Here is a 22,614-nt window from a genome sequence, read left to right as displayed (position 1 = left end):
ATCCATATCCTTAAGAAAGACTACTGGTCGGTTAGGTCATTATCACGACAGGTGTCTTTACAGACCCTCAAAATGTTATTTTTGGCACTGAAAATTCCTTTTCAAAATTGAATACAGTTCAACTATTCAACTACTCTTCGACTATTGTCTTGTGTTTCACATGTTTATCTAAAGTGTTTGTATTTTAAAGAGGTATAAAGACGTGATGCATGCGTATTGAGTAAAAGTGTGTTTGTCAATAAAGTTGTAGATATTGAATCGAAATCTACCGTAAAGCGGAAGTTTGTTTGTCGCGCTGCTGCACGTTGCCATAACGACAGTCAAGATGGCAGCGATGGCGGCTGGAGACGAGCATGCTGTCTCGGAGGTTTTGAGAGGACTCGCTCGACATTTGAACTGTCTGAACGAAGACAGCAAGGCGACGAGAAAGAGATCATTAGAGGTGATAAAGAGGGAGACTGTGGATAAAGGACTCTCCAGCAGCGTCTTACAGGAAGTGTTCTCTGCCCTCCTCAAGCCTCTACTTAAATGTCTGTCAGACCCGATGGAGAGATGCAGAGAGACTGCGATAACGACACTCACTGAATTCATTCGTTGTGTACCCAAACCGGAGGAGTCGCTTCCTTATCTCATGCCCTGTCTGGCTCAGAGGCTCGGCGACAAAGACATTCTGGAGCCGGCCGAGGAGCTCCGGCTGTCCGCCGTGGAGCTGCTGACTCTGACGTTGGAGGTGTGCGGGAAGCATTCAGCTCCGTATCTGAACGAAATGATCAACATCCTGCAGATAACCGTCGTCGACCCTTTCCCTGATGTCAAAAGAGAGAGTTGCAAATGCACCATGAGCCTTGCTAAGTCTTTACCAGGTTTGTGAGCTCTTTCTTTTCTATTGTTGTTGATAAGGTCTGTTGCCATGGTTTCCACGCATGCGGTGGACCTGCTGGCCTACCTCTACAAACAGAGAAATATAATGATTTTAAACATGCATTAAAACACTTGACTAAACTTGCATCAACCTCTTATGTTTTATTAAGTGCTATATTTGAATTTGAGGGGCTCAATACAAAATAAAAACAATATTATAAGATGGCAAATATTATCAATTATTCAGACTGTTTGACATTTTGTTTTGACCCACAGCTGCCGGTTGCATTGCATTTGTTCTTATTGAGTTATTCTTAGAAAATGGATAAGATATTCAAAAAGAGGAAGTTCTTCCAACCTCCCAGCAGGCCTAAATCACTGGTTCATTAACGTGTTTATGTCAGTTGACTGATAATTTCAGCTCTACTTTTCAATACTAGGTGCTTTTGCATTCCCTGTAATACATTTTCAAGCTGGGGGGCCTGATTCATGCCCTGTAAGCTCTAATTGTTCAATAAAGACAGCATGTTAAACCAGATAAAGTCACAATTATGTTTCACTTTGGATCAGTTCATCATTTAATTCAGATGCCGCTAGAGGAAAGACTTGTGTCAATAATACAATTCAAATCTGCATGTTAAAAGACACCAATGTCAATATGCTTTAATAACAAAGTCCTACAATGTGTAATGTTTCAGTATCAACATTATACTCAATTATATGGACTAAATTGCATTGTCCTCTTTCTCTTCAGAGCACTTTCACATGCAGGCTGAGAGTCTGGTCAAGCCTCTCATGCAGACGATTGCTCATCAGCACTCAAGGGTTCGAGTGTCTGTCATCGAAGCCACCGGGGCCGTCATTCAGCATGGTACTGGGAAAAACGTGGACGATGTACTGTCACACCTGGCACAAAGACTGTTTGACGACTCACCACAGGTTGAAGTTACAACAACTCTATGTGTTATTGCATGTACTTCTGAAGGTTTAACACTTCCAAAGCTACTGCTCATTAAAATTAGAGTGTTGTCTTACCTCTTAAGTGGCATATTTTCAGTTTTGTTCATGTACGGTTGTGTGTCTAAGGTGAGAAAAGCTGTGACTCTAGTTGTTGGGGATTGGCTACTTCACCTGAGAGATAGATACTCTTATTTCCACAAACTCATCCCTCTTCTGCTGAGCGGCATCAGTGATGAGATACCAGAAATAAGGTAAAAGTAGAGACTGTTAAGTTTTAGTCTTGCCTTTGTAATACTTAAAACAAAAGAAAAACATTTAACGTTATGTTATTATTACATCTATAAAATTTACAGAATCATATACCATACTTAAAGTCTCTCAAAAGGGAATTTATAATATTGATCTGCTAGCTTATTAGTGTTTTAACCCCTTATCCTGCAGACTTCTTGCAGCTGATTTGTGGAAGCGTGTTGGTGCCCAGTGGGAGAAGGAGAATGAGGAGGACATCAAGGACAAAATGGACTTTCTCCTCACCCCACCTCCCTTTTACCCACCAGGAGGTAACTCAAACCTGCCTTGACTTATTCTCCACGTCTAGTTGTTCTGGAAATCACAATTAACTGCGTTCACCGCCAAAAGAGACTGCGCCATCATTACATCTTTCTTCATTCATATTGATTCTGCAACAGGGGATTACTAGTGTACGTAATGTAATGTGTACATAAACATTTCATTACTGAGTTGTGATAGTGCTAGAGTACAGCTTGTAAACACAGCATATAAGCACAGCGGGCGCTCCGCCTCCACATACTCAGTGTATGCGTGTGTGTGAGACACACACACGCATACACTGCGCTGTTTCTGCTCTTCTGGCTCCACTGATCCCGTCTCGCTCCTGGAACATCTCTCTTATTACTTCCAATGCTGACACAGAAGTAGGATTGCCTTGCCCCCTCATCATGCCTCTTTGACACTCCTACACAAAATATCACCCCTTGAACAAGCAGGGCTTTTGATGTCAATGCTGTTAAACCTTCTTCATGTGGGATGACAAGTTAAAGTTATCACCCTTATCAAGGCTGTAACATTTTCCTATATTCTGTTTGTCATGTTTTATTTCAGCATTGGCTCTGAAAGAATTTGAAACTAAGATTACATTTTGAGCTATTTTCAACCCACAAAGCGTGCTAAAATCCCTTACACTCCACTCAAACGCAAATACATATGTTAATGTCTGCAAATGTCTGAATGTCACTTATCTTTACAACCATCCTGCAATAAATCATTTTACTTTATTACAGCACTTCAAGGTTATTATATATGCATATATACATATATATATGTATACATACATATATGTGTGTGTGTATGTATATATACACACACATATACGTATATATGTGTGTGTATATATATATATATATATATATATATACAGTGAAAATAATGTTCATGACTGCAAAGTTTTCAGGGCAGGCCTTGACTTGGAAAGATAAAGCGTCCTGCTGGGGGGCTTGAAGGATGTGAACCTGAACATGGGCACTGTGGCCCATGATTACATGACAGCCTTGTGTCTCACACAGTTACTCGTGACTCTGTGGGTGAATGTGGGCTCGGCCTGGGGACAGAAAAGGAAAGGAAGAGGCTCCTTCTTTCTGTCTTTCTTTTTCTTGCTGTCATAAATCTGCCGGGCCTCCCAGTGTGAAGAGGTCACCCGCTGTCAGGCAGCCAAAGACGACCAGAAAGGAGCTTGTTTTGTCTTGTCCTGGTGTGTTTCGCTGATTTATCTCTGCAGCCCTTTAGTACTCTCTTCCTCGCTCATTAGTGTGTCTAAAGGAGAGGAAGAACAAGGTGGAGCAGAGAGGGAAAAGGTGGTAGAGCTGTATGCTGGATTTGAAATGTGGACAGCTATTTAAGAATGTGTTTGACTTGCTCTGACATGTCCCTTGAGGGGCAATCTTAATCGTAAAAGGTAAAGTACAGAAATATGATGAAATATGCTTCAGCTCAGGCAGCTGACATTTTAAAACCTGTGAATCTGTCAAGGATTCTTTTTGTATTCTGTTTTAAGTGTTCAGATGTTTTATTACCTATTTCCAATATTGCATCATTTTAATAAAAATAGAAAAAAGGAAAAAAACTAAAAACCAGAAGAAACTGAGTCAAATGGTTTGCATCTTCTGCTCCAGTGGAGCGTCCAGGGCTGGGGTGTCGAGAGCTCGTGGTGAGAAACCTGGGCAGACTGGTGCCGGCCATTTCCCACGATGTGACCGACTGGCTGGTGCCCACACGGGTCAGGACCTCTCAGCTGCTTGTTGTGCTGCTGCTCCACGCTGAAGACCACAGCACTCAGCATCTGCAGCCTCTTCTCGCCACCTTCTTCTGTGCCTGCACAGATGCAGAGAAAGACGTGGTCACCAATGTGAGTTCCAAAGAGCTAATTTATCCCGTTAGCAGGATGGTAAGCTTTATAATGATATTAACACGTTTGGATCCAGATCCAGAATTGGTCAAGCGGGGCTCAGGGACCTGGGTTATAAAACAAATAATAAGAACTTCCTGATCTTAATCTCTCTGCCTCTGTGTCTCTCTCCTCTCTTTACCCACATTTAGTGCCTGTCAGCTGCAAAGCTCTTGGGGACCTTTGTTCCTCCTGACGTCTTCCTCAAGCTAATGTTGGGTCATGTAACAACTCCCTGCTCGTCTTCTCACCCCTGGGTCCCGCTCATGGTGCTGGTTGCCGTGCTCGGAGGCTGCCCCAGACCCCTCCTCACATCGCGCCTTGAACAGATCACAAACACGCTTGCCCTGCCCGATGTCTGCCAGGAATATCAACAGGTCAGCAGAAAGAAGTCTGGGTTTGGTTGTGATTCACCTGTTTTTAACGTATTCACCCAGAAAGGACTGCTAGCAGTGAAGTCTCATCTATTTACACTCAGTACCACCACATCCTTCACCGTTGTTTGCTGTATAGCCTCAGTGTACTATGGGAGGGGAAAAAGTAAAAGACGAAAGTCAGACTTGTTTTGATGACATCTTTGCCAGATTTTCTCTGCCCCAGCTGCCATGTCTTGATTTTCCTTCCTGATCTGTGTGCACCAGCTGTTTTTCTTTTCCGCTCTTGTTAGGTGATCTTGGCAGTGTCATAGAAGGTCATTTTCTACCCTAACACTCTTATTTTTGGCAGTGACAGTGCAGCACAGCACTACATACTGTATTTCTTGCCCAACGTGTCCCTTATGTAAGTAGTAGCCACTTCTGTTTAACAAGGCTCGAGTTGAAGAGCTGAGAAGTAGTCAACAACACTACTGTACATGCTGAGTTCAGTGGGTTCAATCCTCAGTTATTCTCCAAAATGACAACACACTAAACTGACAGGCATGCCACATGGGGTTTTCTAATCTTACATTTCTGTCAGTATCAGCATTTGAATTATTTAGGGGACATAAAACAACACAACAAAACTCATCGAGCCAGGAGCACTCTCTTCTCCACTTCTCTTCCTCTTGTCCTAAATATCTTTCCCTCTCAGAATCGGAATAACAATTGTCTGGCGGAGAGCTATTTTCTGATCCTAATGCATTACTACCTCACCTCACGTTTTCCAAAGACCACACACTCATCCCAGTGAGGCATGGAAGGATTTCCACCCAGTGATAATAATAACAAAAATCCACAAATTTCACGTGACCCCTGCATGGCTTCTCTGACCCTCCGAGCAGACAAGGCCGCACGTAGCCTTTGTTTGTTTTATAGCTGTGTGTAAGGTTCCAGCAACCAAAGTGTGCTTCAGCCACGCCATTAAGAGAATCCCTGAAATTTCAAAGCCTCGTCTGTTCAAGGCCGGTGATAAATGGGGAGGGAAGTTGACCCCCCCTCTGTCCTCCTTCATTCCTATCCAGCGGGGTCAACTAGAGACAGAACTAACAGGACAGGATGGTCAGCATTGTCACACAGATGGAGGGAGACCTCCACTTCCTCCCTCTCTGTTTCTCCATCTATCTCTCTCTGTTATTCTTTCTGTGTCTGTTTCTGAGGTCAGAGCATAAAGCTCAGACAGACAAAGCACCTGCAACATTCTTTGACAACAGGCAGAGTTCATTGAAGGGAGCAGGGCAAGATCACAGTGAGGCTGTAAATAACCCCACATTAGACAGAAGCACCTGCATCCCTCTTCGTCTCTGTGCTGAAACGCTGACCCAGAGTATTAAGCAAACACTAACTGCACAGCTGCTCAGTCCATGTTGCTCCTTCATATGGGATAGATTGTATTTGATAATGGTTTAATAAATAGCAGGCACACAAACAACAAAGACATCAAAGTAGACACCCTTTGTTTTATTATATTGTATTTCTTTTTAAATGAGGTATCTTAAAAGAATTTAAAGAGATATAAAGAGATGTATGCCGCTTGAACCAAAAGGCCAAGAGAATGAAAAATCTAAGTTTAACTTGGACATAAAAAGGTCTGTTAAGAAATTAAACATAAATAATCATCAAAGTGAAGAGAGGCGAGGGGAACTGTGGGGCTCCGTGGGGAGTTTGGGCTACATGCTGGAGATTTGGAAACTGATATATGGTACTTCTGCTCAACTTAACCTCCCCGACTCTTTCAAGTCCCTGTTTTCTTTTCTTTATTTCAGTATTTCAGGGAAAAAGGCAGCTTACAAAAATAAATGGCAGATGCACAGCGAAAAAATAAAAATATTGGACCCAAATTGAACATGATGTCAAGGGTTTGAGGGTAAATGAAAGGCAAGCCAGTGGTCAAAGAAGCCACTGTGTTCTTAGGTACTGTGTGTAGTTTATATCGTGTGTTTTCTTATGAATTATAAAGGGATTTCATTTAAGAGGGGTACTGTACAGAGGAGTAGCAAATCTCCAACATAACACACACCTTTATACAGCTGTGTTTGGCTGTGTTGTTATTTACTGTGGTGAGCTGCTCATTAGAACATCTGTTTGGCTGGTTGAGTCAGGAACAAGCGAGGGGAAGAACAACATAAAATGGAGCACAACAGTAAATTTTCATGCATATTTTACAACCAGGCTTCTTAACTATGAACATGCGGTCTATGAGAGAGGGATAAGCTGGAAGCATTTTCCTTTTTCATCCGTGCATGGAAAAGCTCCTAAATCCACAGATATTCTGCTGAATACACAAACATGCTGCCATATAGCAGCATGCCTCCTGCGTGCCGGCCCTTTGTCATGAGTGACGGCTGCACACTGCTGAATGACAGAAGAAGAGGGGAGAAGAAAGGCATGATAGTAAACTTCACCTGCCGGTATCCCATGCACTGCTTCTGTTTGTTTTCCTGTTGCCCTAGCAACATCAGTAGCTGTGTGGGGGTAGTGGGCTCCCCACTGGATAGGAATTCATTGCCTGGTATGTCTCCTTAAAGAGGAGTCCAATACAGTATGTAATTGATGTATCCAGTGGTGGACAGATGCACACACACGGTGTAACAAGGCCCCCGGAGCGTGCCCAGGCCAATGAAACCAGGTGTATCTCGCCCGGTTCCAGGTGTCCACATGGTGATTACACTGCGCCACTTTTTCCGCTCTCTCTCTCTCTTTCTCTCTCTCTCAGCCAGCCCTAATTGTTGTTTTCTCGGAATGTATAATATGCAAGTCTGTGTATGTGTAGGTTAATGAGTGTGAGAGTCTGCCTCTGTTTGTCACGTTGTTTCCACTATTCCCTGCCTCCAGCTGTGTTTATGGACCAGTGAATAGCTGTGCCCAAAGTCAGTCGATCAATGAGTGTGAGTAAATCTAATCTGTCAGGGCAGCCCATGGTTGTTCAGAACTACATAGAAGTTTAACCTCAGAACCAAACATTCAGACACATAAACAGGCTTTTTTTTTTTCCAGCGTGTGTTCAACTCTCAGTTGCAAACATTCACAGACTGGAAGTCCCTCAGCTCTCTGTCCTCCTATTAAGCCCTGGTTTTTTAATACTTTGAGCATCTTTACTTAGCTTAGCACTTGTTTTCTTTAAAGATAAATTCCAAGCTGTGGTTTGCAATAACTTCTCCAATTTGTGGAAAGACATTGCACCCCCTAGTGATAGGCCTCTGATATTTTTCAGTCAAGCTCCGTAAGTGGCTTTTTTTTTCTTTTCTTTTTTTGCTATGGGGAGCACACAAGGTTTTCACTCATCAAGACCAAAGCAAACACCTCCCAAAAAACTCTCTCTCTCACTAACATGCTTCCACACCTTTCATCTCCACCATCAACCCCCCCCCCCCTCCATCAATCACAAAATAATACACATCACAAGTCTTGTGGTTTCACTTGAGATGACCATTATTTAGTTTATTTATAACCCAGGTTATTACAATATTTCTCCCTCTTTCCCCAGGTTATGTACTTGGAGCAGTTGTTGGCCTGTGTGGATGTGCTGCTGCGTCAGTGTGAGTCAGACTGTGGCCCTGTCAGTCTGCAGCTGCTGCAGGTGCTGGTAACTGTCCAGAGTCTCTCCACTGAGCCACATGTCAGCGAAAAGGTGACAAAACACGACTTTATACTATGAAGTCATGTGAAGAGACAATTCCAGTTACATCCTCTCTAAAGCTGTGGCCACTCTTACTCATCTGTGTGATCATTAAGTTCAGTGTCTACATTTTTTCCACATAGAAATGTAAGTGTTCCACTGTGTTATGATTTCGGAATGCAGGTTTTATGAAGCAAGAGAGCTATTTGAGAAATGTGAGAAATTCAAAGTGGGCATGGCCAACAATATAATTACCCACTTAGCCAGGGGAGCTAAAATTGCACCTTTGGATTGGAACTTAAATTCAGACCTTCAGTAGGTGAAAGGAGGTGGGACATGGAGGAAAAAGGCAGACAAAAATGTAGAACAATAGCATTTAGAGGGATGGGTTTTGTTTCCTAACAAGTGTATGTCATCAGTCCGGCCTCCATTCGGGGCGCCATAAACGCCTCTTCTGGGTAACTCCATCCAAATGATACGCACGCAGTTAGCTTTTATGTTGTGGTCAGCCTCAAAATGCAAACGGAACGCCGACAAGTTGAGCCATCAGTATGTGAGGCAAGAGTGTCGCCTCGCTGCTTGTCGCCGTAGGAGGTTAATGACAGGGAAAGGAGCGGGAAGGCCTTGGCACTGATGCTTACTAGACACCACATAGGCCACCAGTGTTTGACTGTTTGTTTATGTGTGTCTGCATCGGCCCATAAGTCCCGACTGGGAGCAGAGCGAGAGAGGAGATGAGAAGGAATGGATTAAGAAATAGAGAGGGAGGGTGAGAATGGCCTTGGGCATTCCCGGACCCAAAGGAAAAGCAATACATGATTCCCAGAAATGGGGCATGGCTTTCCCATCAGTGGACAGCTCAGGGTTGTCTAGTGACTTCTGAAGGGGCCGATCTGTGACTCAGACATTGTCTCTGTCCCTGTGTGTCCCTGAGGGACTATGAAGGGAACTATGAAGTGCCCTTAAGGTCAGTTCCCCTGCCCTAAAGAGCCAGCTAATTATTTACTCTCCTATCTCTCATTCTTGCCCTTTCCTCCCAGCTCTGCTTTATTGGTGTGTGTGTGTGTGTGTGTGTGTGTGTGTGTGTGTGTGTGTGTGTGTGTGTGTGTGTGTGTGTGTGTGTGTGTGTGTGTGTGTGTGTGTGTGTGTGTGTGTGTGTGTGTGTGTGTGTGTGTGTGTGTGTGTGTGTGTGTGTGTGTGTGTGTGTGTGTGTGTGTGTGTGTGTGTGTGTGTGTGTGTGTGTGTGTGTGTGTGTGTGTGTGTGTGTGTGTGTGTGTGTGTGTGTGTGTGTGTGTGTGTGTGTGTGTGTGTGTGTGTGTGTGTGTGTGTGTGTGTGTGTGTGTGTGTGTGTGTGTGACAGGGTTTCTGTCGGTTCCTGTGCCTTTGTGACATCCTGTGTATCTGTCAGGGTTTTTGTTTTGAAGTGGTTTAATGTGTAAGACCTCATCTTGTCTGCTGTGTTGATCTTCCCATGGTTTCACATGATGTTTTGTCGCGTCCCATGTGCATGAAGAATTCCTGAAATTACAAGTAGTTTACAAAAGTAAAAACGCAACACATCTCAGCTCTGCTGTCACTTTTTCTCCTTATCCTCCGTCTCCCTTCATGATGTATTTGTTTCTTTAAACATCTTCAATAAAAAAATGTGTCGTTTTCTTCCACCTTTCTCTCCCTTCCTCAGGCCATGGAGAGCCTACACGTGTTGTGTAAGGTGCAGGGCCTGCACTCAGTGGTGGAGCTCTTTAGACAACATATGAGCCATCTGCTGGACTGGCTGTCTGCCTCAGTCAACACCTGGTCCAGTTACTCCCCGCAGAGACTCCAACTGCATGTCATAGTCACACAATCAGGTGAGAAGTGAAGCCCGAATATTTTAAAGACATTGCCAAATTGTGCAGCCGGTGCTGAAGAAATACAGTACGTTTTTTTAGAAATAAGCCTGTCAAAAGACATGTTAATGATGAGAAAATGGCTGCATCTGTCATCAGAATGAACATATACCACTGGGTCCAGTTAAGCCCAGCAGGCTGGTGAGACTGTATTATCCATGTCATGTTTTATGAAGCATTACTTCATGGAGTGGCTTTATAGGCCATTGTTTCAGTGTGTTGTACAGACGCATGTCACATCACATCTTAATCATTGGGCTGTTTGTCCTGTTCACACATGATCCATCATCATGCAGAGAAGATGAAAACCAGCAGCTGTTACAGCAGCAGCATTGATTGTTTTAATCAAAAAAGGGGCAATCTTACCAAACAGTGAAAAGGTCTTGAATATGTTCTAGTACCTTTTACTCATGAAAGCTGCTCCCAAGGTCTGTACAGACATCAAAAGTTTAAACTCTAAATGATCCGATGCTTGATTCTTACATCGCTGAATGCTGTTCCTTTTTACATAAGTTGTCCAAGACGGATGTCCATCAGCGACCCTCACTCACTCAGTTGTTTTCATATACTGTTCATAGGGACATTTTCAGGCCTGAAATCTTAGTGAGTTGCATGTTCACACATGAATCTTGCAGCAGGAGACAGGCTTGCTTCAGGAAGCAAGACCTGACCAAAAAAAGAAGTCCATGTGTGTTGTAACTGAGCCTGTTTTTAACATGGCCCGTCTTTGTTTTGGCCATTTTCATGATATGATAGTCAATTCGATATATGCTTTGTACTTGTCCCAGTAAAGTTCCTGTGAAGGTTCATGGTCAAACACGGCCACACAGAAAAGACAAGGCTGTCATTAGCACTGGTTGGCTTACTGACTTTTCTAAATCCCTTTTTTATCCCTCACTTTTTCAGTCAGCCACTGTGTCTGAGGCTTGTCTAGAGGGGTCAGTCTGTGCGTGTGCGTGTGCGTTTATGTGTGTGTATGGCTCAGTGGGTTTAAAAGCTGTGACCCTGTCTTTGGTGCTGAGACCTTCACTATACCTCTCTTTATACCAAATAATCCTCCATCATCAGCACCCCCATGTGCCACACTTTCATCTCCATGTCTTTCTCCCTCCCTCAAATCTTTTTTTCTAATTGACTGGGCAGCTTGGTACCCCTTTAATCCACACACACACTCACACATACACACCCAGACTCTCACACACACTCCCACGGCTAACTGACCAGTCCACTCAGTGATCCCCGTGCAGGTCACTACATCAAACGGCCCCACAGCCGCCTGCTCTTGACCTTCCCCCGGATCAAGGCCACTTTGAAGCTCTTTGTGTGTTAAAGTGTGTGTGTGTGTTTTTATTTTCACATGTTGACTGCTACTCAAAGCTTCCCTCGGTTTTCATTCCTCTGAATTATCTTTGGTCCAACAAGAAGACCTAAAACATTTATTAACAGCCGATGAGCGGGCAGCTCGTGGCTGCTTGGTTTAATGTTGCATGGTTTAAGGGGAATGGCCCTCTGCTGACCAATTGACTTTAGTTAATTTGACACATGAGAATTGGTCATTTTGCTTGCTCATCAGCTCTTTTCACACTTATTCTGTGTTTATGTTCTGATACAGGAACAGTTACTGCCGTCTCATATCCTCCTCAATGTCTCTTTCTTCTCCAGCTGCTGTAAGAATAGTGAGTCAGGTATTGACATTTCCGATTCTTGCTGATGTATCCTTACTAGGTACAAGTCAACATGCAGAAGTTTCCTTTTACACCCTTTGATTCACAAGTTCCACTTGGATCTAATACTTCTTTCTGTCTCTTTCTCCGTTGACCGCCACCCTCAGGAAGTGTCAGGATTTCCTCTGTCTCCTCTCATGTCTGAGTTCAAACAGGGCACGGACACTTATCACTTATTACACATGCATGCAGATTACTATATATAGCTCTGTAAACAAGCTTTCAGACTATTGGTGGGTGTGTCTGTGTGGGCATGAGTGTAACTGGAAATACTCTAACTGTGACTTTCTCACTTCCTGTGAGAGACTGTTTGATAGAAATCGTCTGTCACGCAAAGACTGTTTTTATGTGTCACATCCTCAGAGTTCTGTGTCACCTATTCAGTGATGTCTGGTCAGTGCGAAACATGAATGAAGTCTGTAGTGTGTGTGTGTGTGTGTGTGTGCCTCATCTTGTTTACTTTATTGATTTAGGTGAGGAAGAATTATAAACAAAGACAAAGCATTAATGAAACTTTTTAAGTTTAGAAGTAAGTGTAAAAACGGAAAAAAGGTAAATTAGCTGCAGAATAAATAATGTAATATGGCTCTAAGTAAAAGCACTAAAGATCCAATGATGCAATATGCAGCTTAGAAAACATAACACTTATCAGATATTTTACATTACAATGGTGGGGCTTCATGTAATCTGGAGGTAAAGACCAAGACAAATTCCATATGAATGAAAAGTTCCTGATTTCGACTTTGCACCTCTGTGCTCATTTCTCTCAATGTTTCTTCTGTGTACTCTGCATGGTGTAAAATCCCAAAATCAGTAATGCAAACTTTTATCTGTTTTAAAGGTCCGGTGATCGGGGAGTTTGTGGGCCAGTTGATGCCTCTGCTTCGCAGCTGTCTTCAACCAGACAGAGACACAGAGATGAGGATGAGCATCTTCACAATGCTGGCTAAGCTGCTTCTGGATGCAGCCAACACATTGGATTCACAGGGGTGAGAGGAGGGACACACAAATCTGTTTCCCACATTCAGACACCGATAAACAGGCAGATAGACACACTGCAGGTTCATTTTCAACTATTCCATCACTGCATGATATCAAACTGAGCTAATTGTTGGGTTATTCTCACCTGAGCTCCTATTTTTAGTCTGGCTTTAACCTGTGCCAAACCCACATGGGACTTTTGAGAATTAAAATGAATCACATAAAAACACCAAGGTCTGCTTTGATGAGGTCATCATAACCTCCTCAGCTTACGAAGGATCATATTATATGGTGTGTTTGACTCAGTTCATCTCTCTTCAGAAATAACCATGCACAAACAAAGTCACCCAAAGGAGTCCTGTAGAATCAACGATGTCTCGTTGGGAGTATCAGTGAGACTAACTGGAATTAGATAATCATGTGTGCGTGGCTGAGGGAGATAGTGCACACTGTTTCTGAATTGCCCCTCAGTGATTTAGTAACACCACTGAATTGTAATTCACTGATGAAAGATGAAGGATAGGAGGAGCTCCTGTTTGTGGATTGTCCCTCTCTGTGCCCCCCCCCCCCCCCCCCCCCCCCCCCCCCCCCCCCACACACACACACACAGACACACACACACACACACACCCTCCAGAGTCTCCTCCGAGCCCTCAGCTGTGCAGCCTTCAGCCTGGCGCTCAGAGCTCTAATCTGAGGGAATGCATTAAGCAGGAGGCCCTCTCCGGCTCTCAGTGATCACAGCAGCTGCTGCTGTCTATCAGAAAGACAAACCTCGTCCATGGGGTTTCCATGGAGATATCTGTGTGCTGTTTAACTAACCCTAGGCCCAGAAGCCAAAAGGTCCACCAGGGGTTGCTAGGTGCTTCCATTGGTTAACATGAGGGGTAGGCTGATTATATTTATGTCTTGAGATGCCTTCAAAGTGCCTTTGAAGGAAGCTCAATAGTGTAAAGACTACAAGGCAAAGGAATATCAAATATCTGTGAAATGTGTTGTATAAACAACAAGACATGTTCTTAAGCCAACAACATGGAAACTGGAACATTGCTCTCTGCTTTAATCAGATAATTTTATCCTCAAATACTCACACATTAGACAAAAGAAGCCTCTGTCCCTCACTAACTCTGTGTGGCCATCTGTGCTGCTTAATGCTTCTCTCATTCCTCAGCTATCAAGATTATCTCCGGTAATCAAAGGACTATCAAATCATGTTACACCTTCAAAAGGTTCAAACAAATGCTTAACTTACCACGAGCGCAGAATGTGGTGCTGTGCGGTCTACCATAATATCTCCTCTAATACTTATCTTTTTACCTCCATTCATGATTTATGTTCCGATTTTTGCCCAGAAAATGGTAGCCCACACACACTGTGTGTCATCAAGAGGACAATGACAGTCATTGAGAAAAACCTCTTCTCTCTCTTCTCTTACCAAAATGATATAATGACAGCTCCGCTGGAGAACAAGGAGAAAGGGAGAGTAAGTTTGTATACAAGCAGGAGCCTTTCATCAACACACACACACACACACACACACACACACACACACACACACACACACACACACACACACACGTAATGTCTTTGCTTCATGTGGGGTTGCTGTGCTGTGATTACAAAGCTGGATGTGAAATCTAAGTAGACTGTGAAGTGTGAGATGTGGCAGGCTGAAATCATCATTTACAAAAGAGATAAAAGTTTTCACTTTCATGCATGTGTGAACAGAAAAAGGAATCTGTCTTTAGTCTTGAGCTGGAGGGAAATCTTCCTCTTATTTATTATGTATTGTCTTTTCTTTTTTTTTTACAAACCTCCGTTTTTGTGCATGTGGGAAACATGTGCCAGTGTGCTGTACAATAAAACAAGAAAACCTTGTTGCAGCTTTGGAGACATTTAAAGAAAATAGGATTGTAACAGTTGAGAAACAACTTGAAGAATAGTTAAAATCACACACTGTAGTAGTACTTTTAGTTCGTTCAAATATGTCATTACTGAATCACAGTGTCAATTAATCCTCAAATTAATGATTTATATGTTCCAGTTATAAAATTAAACGGACAATAGAAACAATTATCTTTTTTTTTTTTTATCTGTAAAATGTATAACGTTAATGAAACTTCATTACTGAAGCACATGCTGCTCCATCACTCAGTTATCATCCACAAGATTTTAATGCCAATCAATCAATCAATTTAAATGTTGTCACAAGTCATTCTACAAAAACAGCCGGTCTAGACCCTACTATTTTATTATTATAGGTCATAGACATCCAACATAAATCCACCATGAGCAACCACTTGGCAACATTTTGCAAAAAGGTGAAGTACCACTCTTCTTTCCTTTGGACAGAATTCATACAGTGTGGAAAAACATCTTTCCATCTCAGGGCATCATTCATGAATCATGATGAGCTTTCAGCACCTGTCAGAATGAAGACACTCGACTTACTCATGAGCACAGTCTGGGCTGTTTTAGTGTCACACAGTCTCCCCCTACTGGCACTGAAGCGTCACACCACATTTAATCACACATCATTTCAGTCTTACTGACACCAGCTGAGCAGCCTGAAGCTGGCGGCAACTACAAGAGCTCGTTGATTTGGAGCAAAATTGTGCAGCAAAGTCTGGAAGTGTGTGAGAAGGTTAAAGCCTGCATAGAAATCAGAGGGAAGGGAAGGGAAGGGAGGTCACCCAGATGTTGTAATCACCTCCTGGTCATAAGAACAAGTGTGGGAAAATGTTTGAATTATGAAGAGTTTGTTGCAGTTGCATATCCAAAAGTCATAATCATTCATGTGTCCTCAAAATGTGATGCATGATTTTATGTGCTCATAGTGTTTGTTTGTTTTTTTCTTCTGTTCATCTCTTGTCTGGAATTTTTCCTCTCCCTCCTTCTAGTTATTTTCACGATTTTTCGGAGAGGTTTTTACGTGACATCCTGCTTCCTAACCTGGTGTGGAAAGCGGGACGTACAGCTGCCGCCGTACGCACATCTGCCCTCAGCTGCCTGCTGGCCTTGCTGCATGGAGGAGCCATCACACCTGGACAGGTACTCACACACACACACACAATCCATCTGTCTGCACAAAGACACACATGAGGTGGTGTTTTATCTATTTAACCTCTGCAAAGGGACCCGTAAGCACTGGAGGCAAACGCTGGATGTCTAAGCTCTACAGTAGTAAATGCTTCTGTTCTGCTTTCTGCAAAATCACTTTGGATTGACTCAGCTGTGAAGGAAAGATGGGGTAGTGCATTCTTTCAATCCATCAGGAGACGGCGTTTACTTCAGATTCTCTGTTTCGTCCATCTCACATCAAAATAGACGGTCCCACTTGGCCTTTTCGGAAAATATATTGTCCGCCATCTTTCTCCCCTTGGCTGAAAAAGTTGGCCATGTCAGGTAGCAGGTGTACACAGGGGCAAGCGGGTTCACATACCTTTGTCCCTGAGGAACAATGCTTCCACTGTGCTCGGCCCCTTGTAGGAACTATCCTCAGGACATGCCCTTGCACCTGCCTCTCTGAGCATTTGCCCAGTTACAGTATGTGTGCACATGTGGCTGTGTTTACTCTTGCGTGTCCAGTGTGACCAGCTGAAACCGGCTCATACACCTCTGCTATTCACACATCTGCTTCTGCAAGACAAAGCAAACAGCTGGGGGACAAGGTGAGCGTGGATGTGAGAGTGTGGCTGCGCTGCAGTCTTATTGCACCCAAACGCCTCCCAAGAACGGACAGTTACTTTTAGTTTGTTGGGATTCAAGTTGAGATGAAATAAACATCATCTCCTAATGGAAACAACATCAGAAGTCTATGGTAGCGTAGTTTCACAGGGAAACACACTCTCATTTTTAAGGACATTGTTTCCTCACCACTCCCTGTGAAAACAATTAGCAGCTCCAGTTACACTTGGCAACCTCAGATTTTCACTGATGGACGTTTCTCTTTCTGTCCCCTTCCCTCCCTCTCCCTCGCTCCATTTTCCCCCCCCCCACTTTTGGCTTGTGAGGCTGAGATATCAAAACGACAGCGTGACAGAGGCTTCAGCCATCAACCCTTGGCCGGTGGCTCGGCCTCACCTTGTCTGTCCATTTCCTCTGCTGCTCATCTGTGGGTGTGATGAAAACATCGCTCCTCACTGGACTCCCGCAGTTTGGCTCCATGCCTGTGTGTCTGTACAAACTGATCCAGACCTGATGTTAATCTGTCATAGTTCAGCTGATATTTCACTTGGATAGAGAAAAAAAATAAACCATTTACAATTCATCGAAAGAAAAGTCTGGAAACTGTTATATAAGCTTCTCCCAACTTAAACCTAACCAATCAGATGTATTTCCTGGTTCTAAGTGTGGATGATTTAAATCACAAAACTTAAAAGGTGGTAATATCCTCTTGTACATTCTCTTTACCCATTGTGGAAATGTACAACAACGTGTAAATAATAGACAAAAATGAATAAGGGGGGAAATGCCTGCTTGGCTTTCATTTAAAGAAAACACGGGCAGATTGTGTCATGTAACATTTAATAGAGGAGTTTTCTGGCCTTTTATGTGTGCAGCTGCTGTGTCTGGAGGAAAAGCTGCTTCCCCTGGTGTTGTCGGCTCTCGATGAAGACTCTCAGATGGGCAGACTGTTTGCTTGTCGTTCTCTGTCCACCATACTCAAACTTGCAGGAACCAGTATGCACCCTGAGGCCCTCAACAAAATCTACCCCGGTAAATCACAATGCACTCAAATAAGTGAACTACATTTTGCCACACTGCACAAGGACACTTGCATGCACGCCTTGAAATTATGTTTGACAGTGTATCGCAGTATATACATCTAATCTTTGTTTTATTGTTTACCTTCACACAACATGTTTGTCTTTTACAAAATAACTTTTGTCTCTGGAATTATTTATTTTTTTCCCTGTTGCCGCCTCTCCACAGAGCTGGTGAAGCATCTGGATGACAGCAGTGAGGAGGTGCGCAGCGTGGCTCTTCAGGCCCTGGGGCTGTGGTTGTCCAGCCTGACCAAAGACTACAACTGTGACTTTTACACGGCTCATCTGCAGCTCCTCTTCCAGCAGCTCCTCCTGCACCTGGATGACCCCAACCACTCGGTGCAGGACAACGTGCTCGGTGAGACTGGGTGGGGTGCTTGAACTTGGAGCCTCAGACATGATGATAGCTGGTTGATGGTGCGGTCAGTCAATGCTTATGTCCTTTTAAATGTTTGGAATGAATAAAACCTTTATAGCCCCACAGAGTGGAAAAACACTATGCAAACAAACATTAACAGGACAGCACATAAAAACAGATGAATGCATCACATGATTGAATGAGGGACTTCAGTAGCAAGTAAAGGACACTTACTTTTTGATAAAGAATTAATTTGGATCTTAGAAAATAGGACAATGTATAACTGTCTTAAGATCGATTACATCTTCAATGTACAGTAATCATTGTTTTAACATTTTAGAATCCCTGACAATTTATCATAATGAAACCATTTAATAAAATATAGTTAACTTTTTATTATTGGTCTTTAATGCATATTTGACATTCATTCATATCAGTACTGACAGAAATAAGGAGAGAGTGTGGAAATAAACATCATAGGATGTGATATGACCTTTTACAATGTAAAAAAAAAAGTGTTCAGTTTTAGCCAATACAAAATGTGTATTTTGCAGAGCAGCCTGCTGTGTCATACACACTCACCGAGGGATGCAAAGAATTAGGGGTATCCGCTAGCAAAAATGAGATAATTGTCTGGCACATTGCCAACACATTCCCCCTGTCTTCGATTTCAAAAGATGTCCGTTTTTCTCCTTCTCCACACAATTTATCACCGATACAGGCCAGACCAATTCCCCCTGCAAATGTAAGCCCTTAGTGACAGAGCTGGAGTTGAGATCCAGATATAGATCAGCACCTACCTGAGCGAGACACTGCACAGGCTGACCTGTATAACTCCCCTGCCTGACCACCTGGGGCAGATTCACCAGTGTTCTCCTAAACACTCAGAGCAGCACCATTTAATTACAACCACCTCTCCACATCTGTCCTGCAAACCCGTCCGGCTTACCCTCACCAATCTTCATCTCTCCTTCTACTCATCTCCACTCACATCCAGTATTTTTCTGTGGTAGCCTTTAACAGCGTCAACGCTGGGTTTTGTAGACGCATCATTGGAAAGTTTGAGTCCAATGTGCACAGATCCTCTGGACTTTCACTCTCTCCCACTCTCATAGATGTAAGCTGTCATTACTTCTGACAGGAAGCAGGTGAGCGCTGATGCTTTGGCCAGCGCTGCGAGGCCTCGCTGAGGGATCACTCATCTTTATACGACTAGACATGGAGGACAAGAGATAAAATAAAAAAAGAGGACAAAGTACTCCGGCTCACACCAGATGCAGCAATATAGAATAGGATGGAATAGCTTCCATACCATGAATTCTGTCCCTGCCAGTCAGTGTTTGAAAGCTGTCCAAGAACAGAAGGCAATTTTGATGTTGCCACTGGTTATTGTGTGTCTGTGAAATTGACAGCAGGAGGCAGAATATCATACATAGTGTATGTCTGCATTTCATATAGTTGAGTGAGTTTGTGGGTTGTGTTTTAAGGACACAGAAAGCGTTTCTAGATTTATATACATCCCAGTTGAAACGTGCTCTCTCAAACTATGCCATGCAACATTAGTTATAAGAATCAATGGAGGTGGGTTTGTATACTTTTGTGAACAAATCCCATCAGAAGACTTAAATTCCTTAAAGGGGATGATCATCTCTAAAGTATTGTCCGAGTGCCTCATTGATCGTAATACTCACTGAGCTGTTGTGTTGTTCTAAAACTATTCAAAACACATCAGTGTGCCACATTGTTCCACAGATAACTTTGACAAGTCCCAGTTTATAACTAAACATCATGGAGGAGTCTGCTGTTTACAGAGTACTCTTTAGAGCTCAAATCTGCAGCTGAAAATAATAGTTAAAGTGTCTGAGAATCTTGAAATCAAACTTTTGTAACAACATTGAACATTTGTAATTAGTACTAATGCAGTGCACTGTTAATCAGCCCACACAGCGTGTTAGTATGTCTGGCCCATGCCATGTAAAGATAATTTAAGCTGATCCCTGGGATGTACAGTGGACTCTTGGACGGATCATTTGTGAAATGAGATGACCTCACATGTTGCTGAGTGATCGTTTGTATCTGACAGCACCTTCAGCCGCCTGCATCACAAATGTGGAAGCATTCCTCACTCTCATGCATGGCGCTGTTTGAAGATGTTTTTTACCCCCCCCTCTCTTTCTTCTTCTGCATCTCTTTGTTCCTCTCAAAGTTGATCCCATTCTTATGCTTCTTGGATTTCAAAAGCATTTCTGTGAAGTGGTTTGATGTCTGCAGCATGTTCTGACAGCATGACGGACAGCACCTCTCATCCCTTCTTTTCTCTCCCTCTTCCTGTCCTCCACCCTGATAATCCCGCTGCTGCTACCTGCTCGATCACACAGACAGTCTGCATGGTGATAACTCACTTCTCACAAATCATCTTTGTTCTCATTTAATTCAAAGTCCCCCCCCCTCTCCTTGCCCTACCTCCATCCCATCTGAGTACAGTATACACAAAAGTTAAAAAATCCCCTCCATCTCCTTGAAGAACAAAGGCGGGTATCAGGTGAGGAGTTTACATGAGCGAACTCATCCAGAGTGATGGCATGTCACCACTTTTTCTTTGCGGTTTCAAATCATTTCCCACTGACAGCATTGCAAGTAATTCAACCCACCTCAGAGAATCAGCCCACGGTGTGGGACTGATGGCAGGAAAACATGATAAAGGGACACACCGCCTCCCAGTGGAAGGAAGCAGCACCTCCACTAACACTATTTTACCTACAATTGAATAGTAGTTCATTTGTGCCACCTGCTGTTGGAGAGTGAGAACGTTTTTTGTATTTTATTTTCTGTCATTCTTTTCATATGCACATTTTTTAACCCTTTGAAACATGTCAGAAAAACTCTTCTGTGTGTTTGATAAAGGGTTAGAGATGCTTGTCAGAACAAACAGGAAAAAACATCTTTAGAGCAGTCATTAGTTTTTTACAAGTCTGCCTTTAAAATTGAATTTAAAGACATGATCAGATATGCTAGACATTAGGGTTATTGACTGAATATCAATACAGATGTCCTATCTGGACAGCAGCTAAAGCCAGCTTGCTTAAAATAAAGATGCAAACAGGGACAGACAAAGAGCATTATCCACCTACCAACATCTTTAAACTCACTTAACAGAATGCTGTATCAGTTTTACATTATAGTACATTTCTGTATGATATGAGGCTTATGTAGCAGATGGGTTTGACCAGCATGCTGACACTTTCCTGGACTTTTGTTATAGTGAGGTTATTTTGTACTAAATGGTGACTTTGGAAAATAACTGTGTTTGATCCAGATCAAATTCAGATTAAATAAACTAAACATCAACGTGTGGTAGCTCCCTTCATATTCATTCATGTGCTCTGATATATTCTACTAATCTATATTAATGAATGTTTAATAATAAACCTTCACATTTGATCATTTAAATTAAGACCTATTCTGGGATTTATCGCACTAATCAAAACTCAACTGGAAAGTCACTGTGCATGTATGTGCAACTATACTGATAAGCTTGTTCTGATCCATATAGCACACTCTGCTGGTGACAGTCAGAATGAGAACTGCTGATGTAATACAGTGAAAGTCAAATACAATTTGACTGGTGTAAAAAATCTAGTAATATCGGGGCATATCTTCAACAAAATTGGCAAAGAACGATTGATGTGCTAAAAAGGCCAATATTATCATCCGCTTGATTGAACGGCCAGGCTCAAATTGGAATCTGTTAGGTGTAAAAAACACTGGGGATATTTTCTTTTGTTAAAACATTTTCAGTATTTCTGCTTTAATTTCAGTCTTGTTTTCTATAAGATCCAGATTGCTCACTCCAGTCCTGTCCTGTTTTGTTTGCAGAGGTCCTGAAGAAGGGCAGCACGGTCCATCCTGCGCTCCTGAAGAGGGAGGTGGAGGCGGTTAGAGACAAACAGCGGAGTCCTGTATACTGTGACCAGCTGCTGCAGCACATCAGCTCACTGCACACTGAAACTTGTTCCAATTGACATAATAGACCTACAGAGAGAAGAAAAGTGTGGCTTCATGGAGAAACTATTTCTGCTAAATGTTACAATAGACATAGGTGACATAAAAATATGATGTTCATTTTAAACACGTGTTCTTCCTTGAACAGTTTTGACTGTGTTAACTTTTAATATTTGTTTCAGTGCCTTCTGCTTACCATTTTATTCACACATTTTCTGCATCTGTTCCTTTTATTGCGTTCCTTTGCATTGGCATGAAAAGACACTTTTTTTTGGATGCACTGCAATTGTTGTAGAATATTTTCTACATCAAAAGATGTCTTTGTTCATACCTGCACCCAGTCTCTCAGCACACCTTCCCTCCAGATGCTGCTGAGCATGGGATAAGCCTGGTTTGTGATTTTACCCTCAAAAAAGAAAAACTTTTGTTCTTGTACTTTTGTATTTTGTAAATGCAAGTCTTAATAAATAAAACTATGATATATATATGATAGTTAGTTTCATGGGTATATCTAAAACATTTGATGGTAAAAAAAAATGTAATTGTAAACATTTCTCTCTTTTGTTTGAACACA

General features: G+C 42.6%; 1 protein-coding gene across 1 annotated transcript; it reads left to right on the top strand.

Moving 5' to 3' along the window:
* The first annotated feature begins 290 nt into the window (after positions 1-290).
* Positions 291-22,532, top strand: dnaaf5 (dynein axonemal assembly factor 5). Its single transcript, XM_079366916.1, has 13 exons — positions 291-863; positions 1,616-1,800; positions 1,948-2,072; positions 2,263-2,381; positions 4,011-4,243; positions 4,435-4,659; positions 8,186-8,329; positions 9,999-10,167; positions 12,772-12,919; positions 15,812-15,962; positions 17,474-17,630; positions 17,847-18,038; positions 21,915-22,532. Exons 1-13 carry the CDS (start codon positions 326-328, stop codon positions 22,058-22,060), a joined length of 2,532 nt encoding a protein of 843 aa, XP_079223042.1. The 5' UTR covers positions 291-325; the 3' UTR covers positions 22,061-22,532.
* The last annotated feature ends 82 nt before the right edge of the window (positions 22,533-22,614 follow it).

Source organism: Symphodus melops, assembly GCF_947650265.1.
Source record: "Symphodus melops genome assembly, chromosome: 17".
Taxonomy (NCBI): domain Eukaryota; kingdom Metazoa; phylum Chordata; class Actinopteri; order Labriformes; family Labridae; genus Symphodus; species Symphodus melops.
Note: the sequence above shows the minus strand (reverse complement) of the source record. Positions and strands in the feature narration are given on the sequence as shown.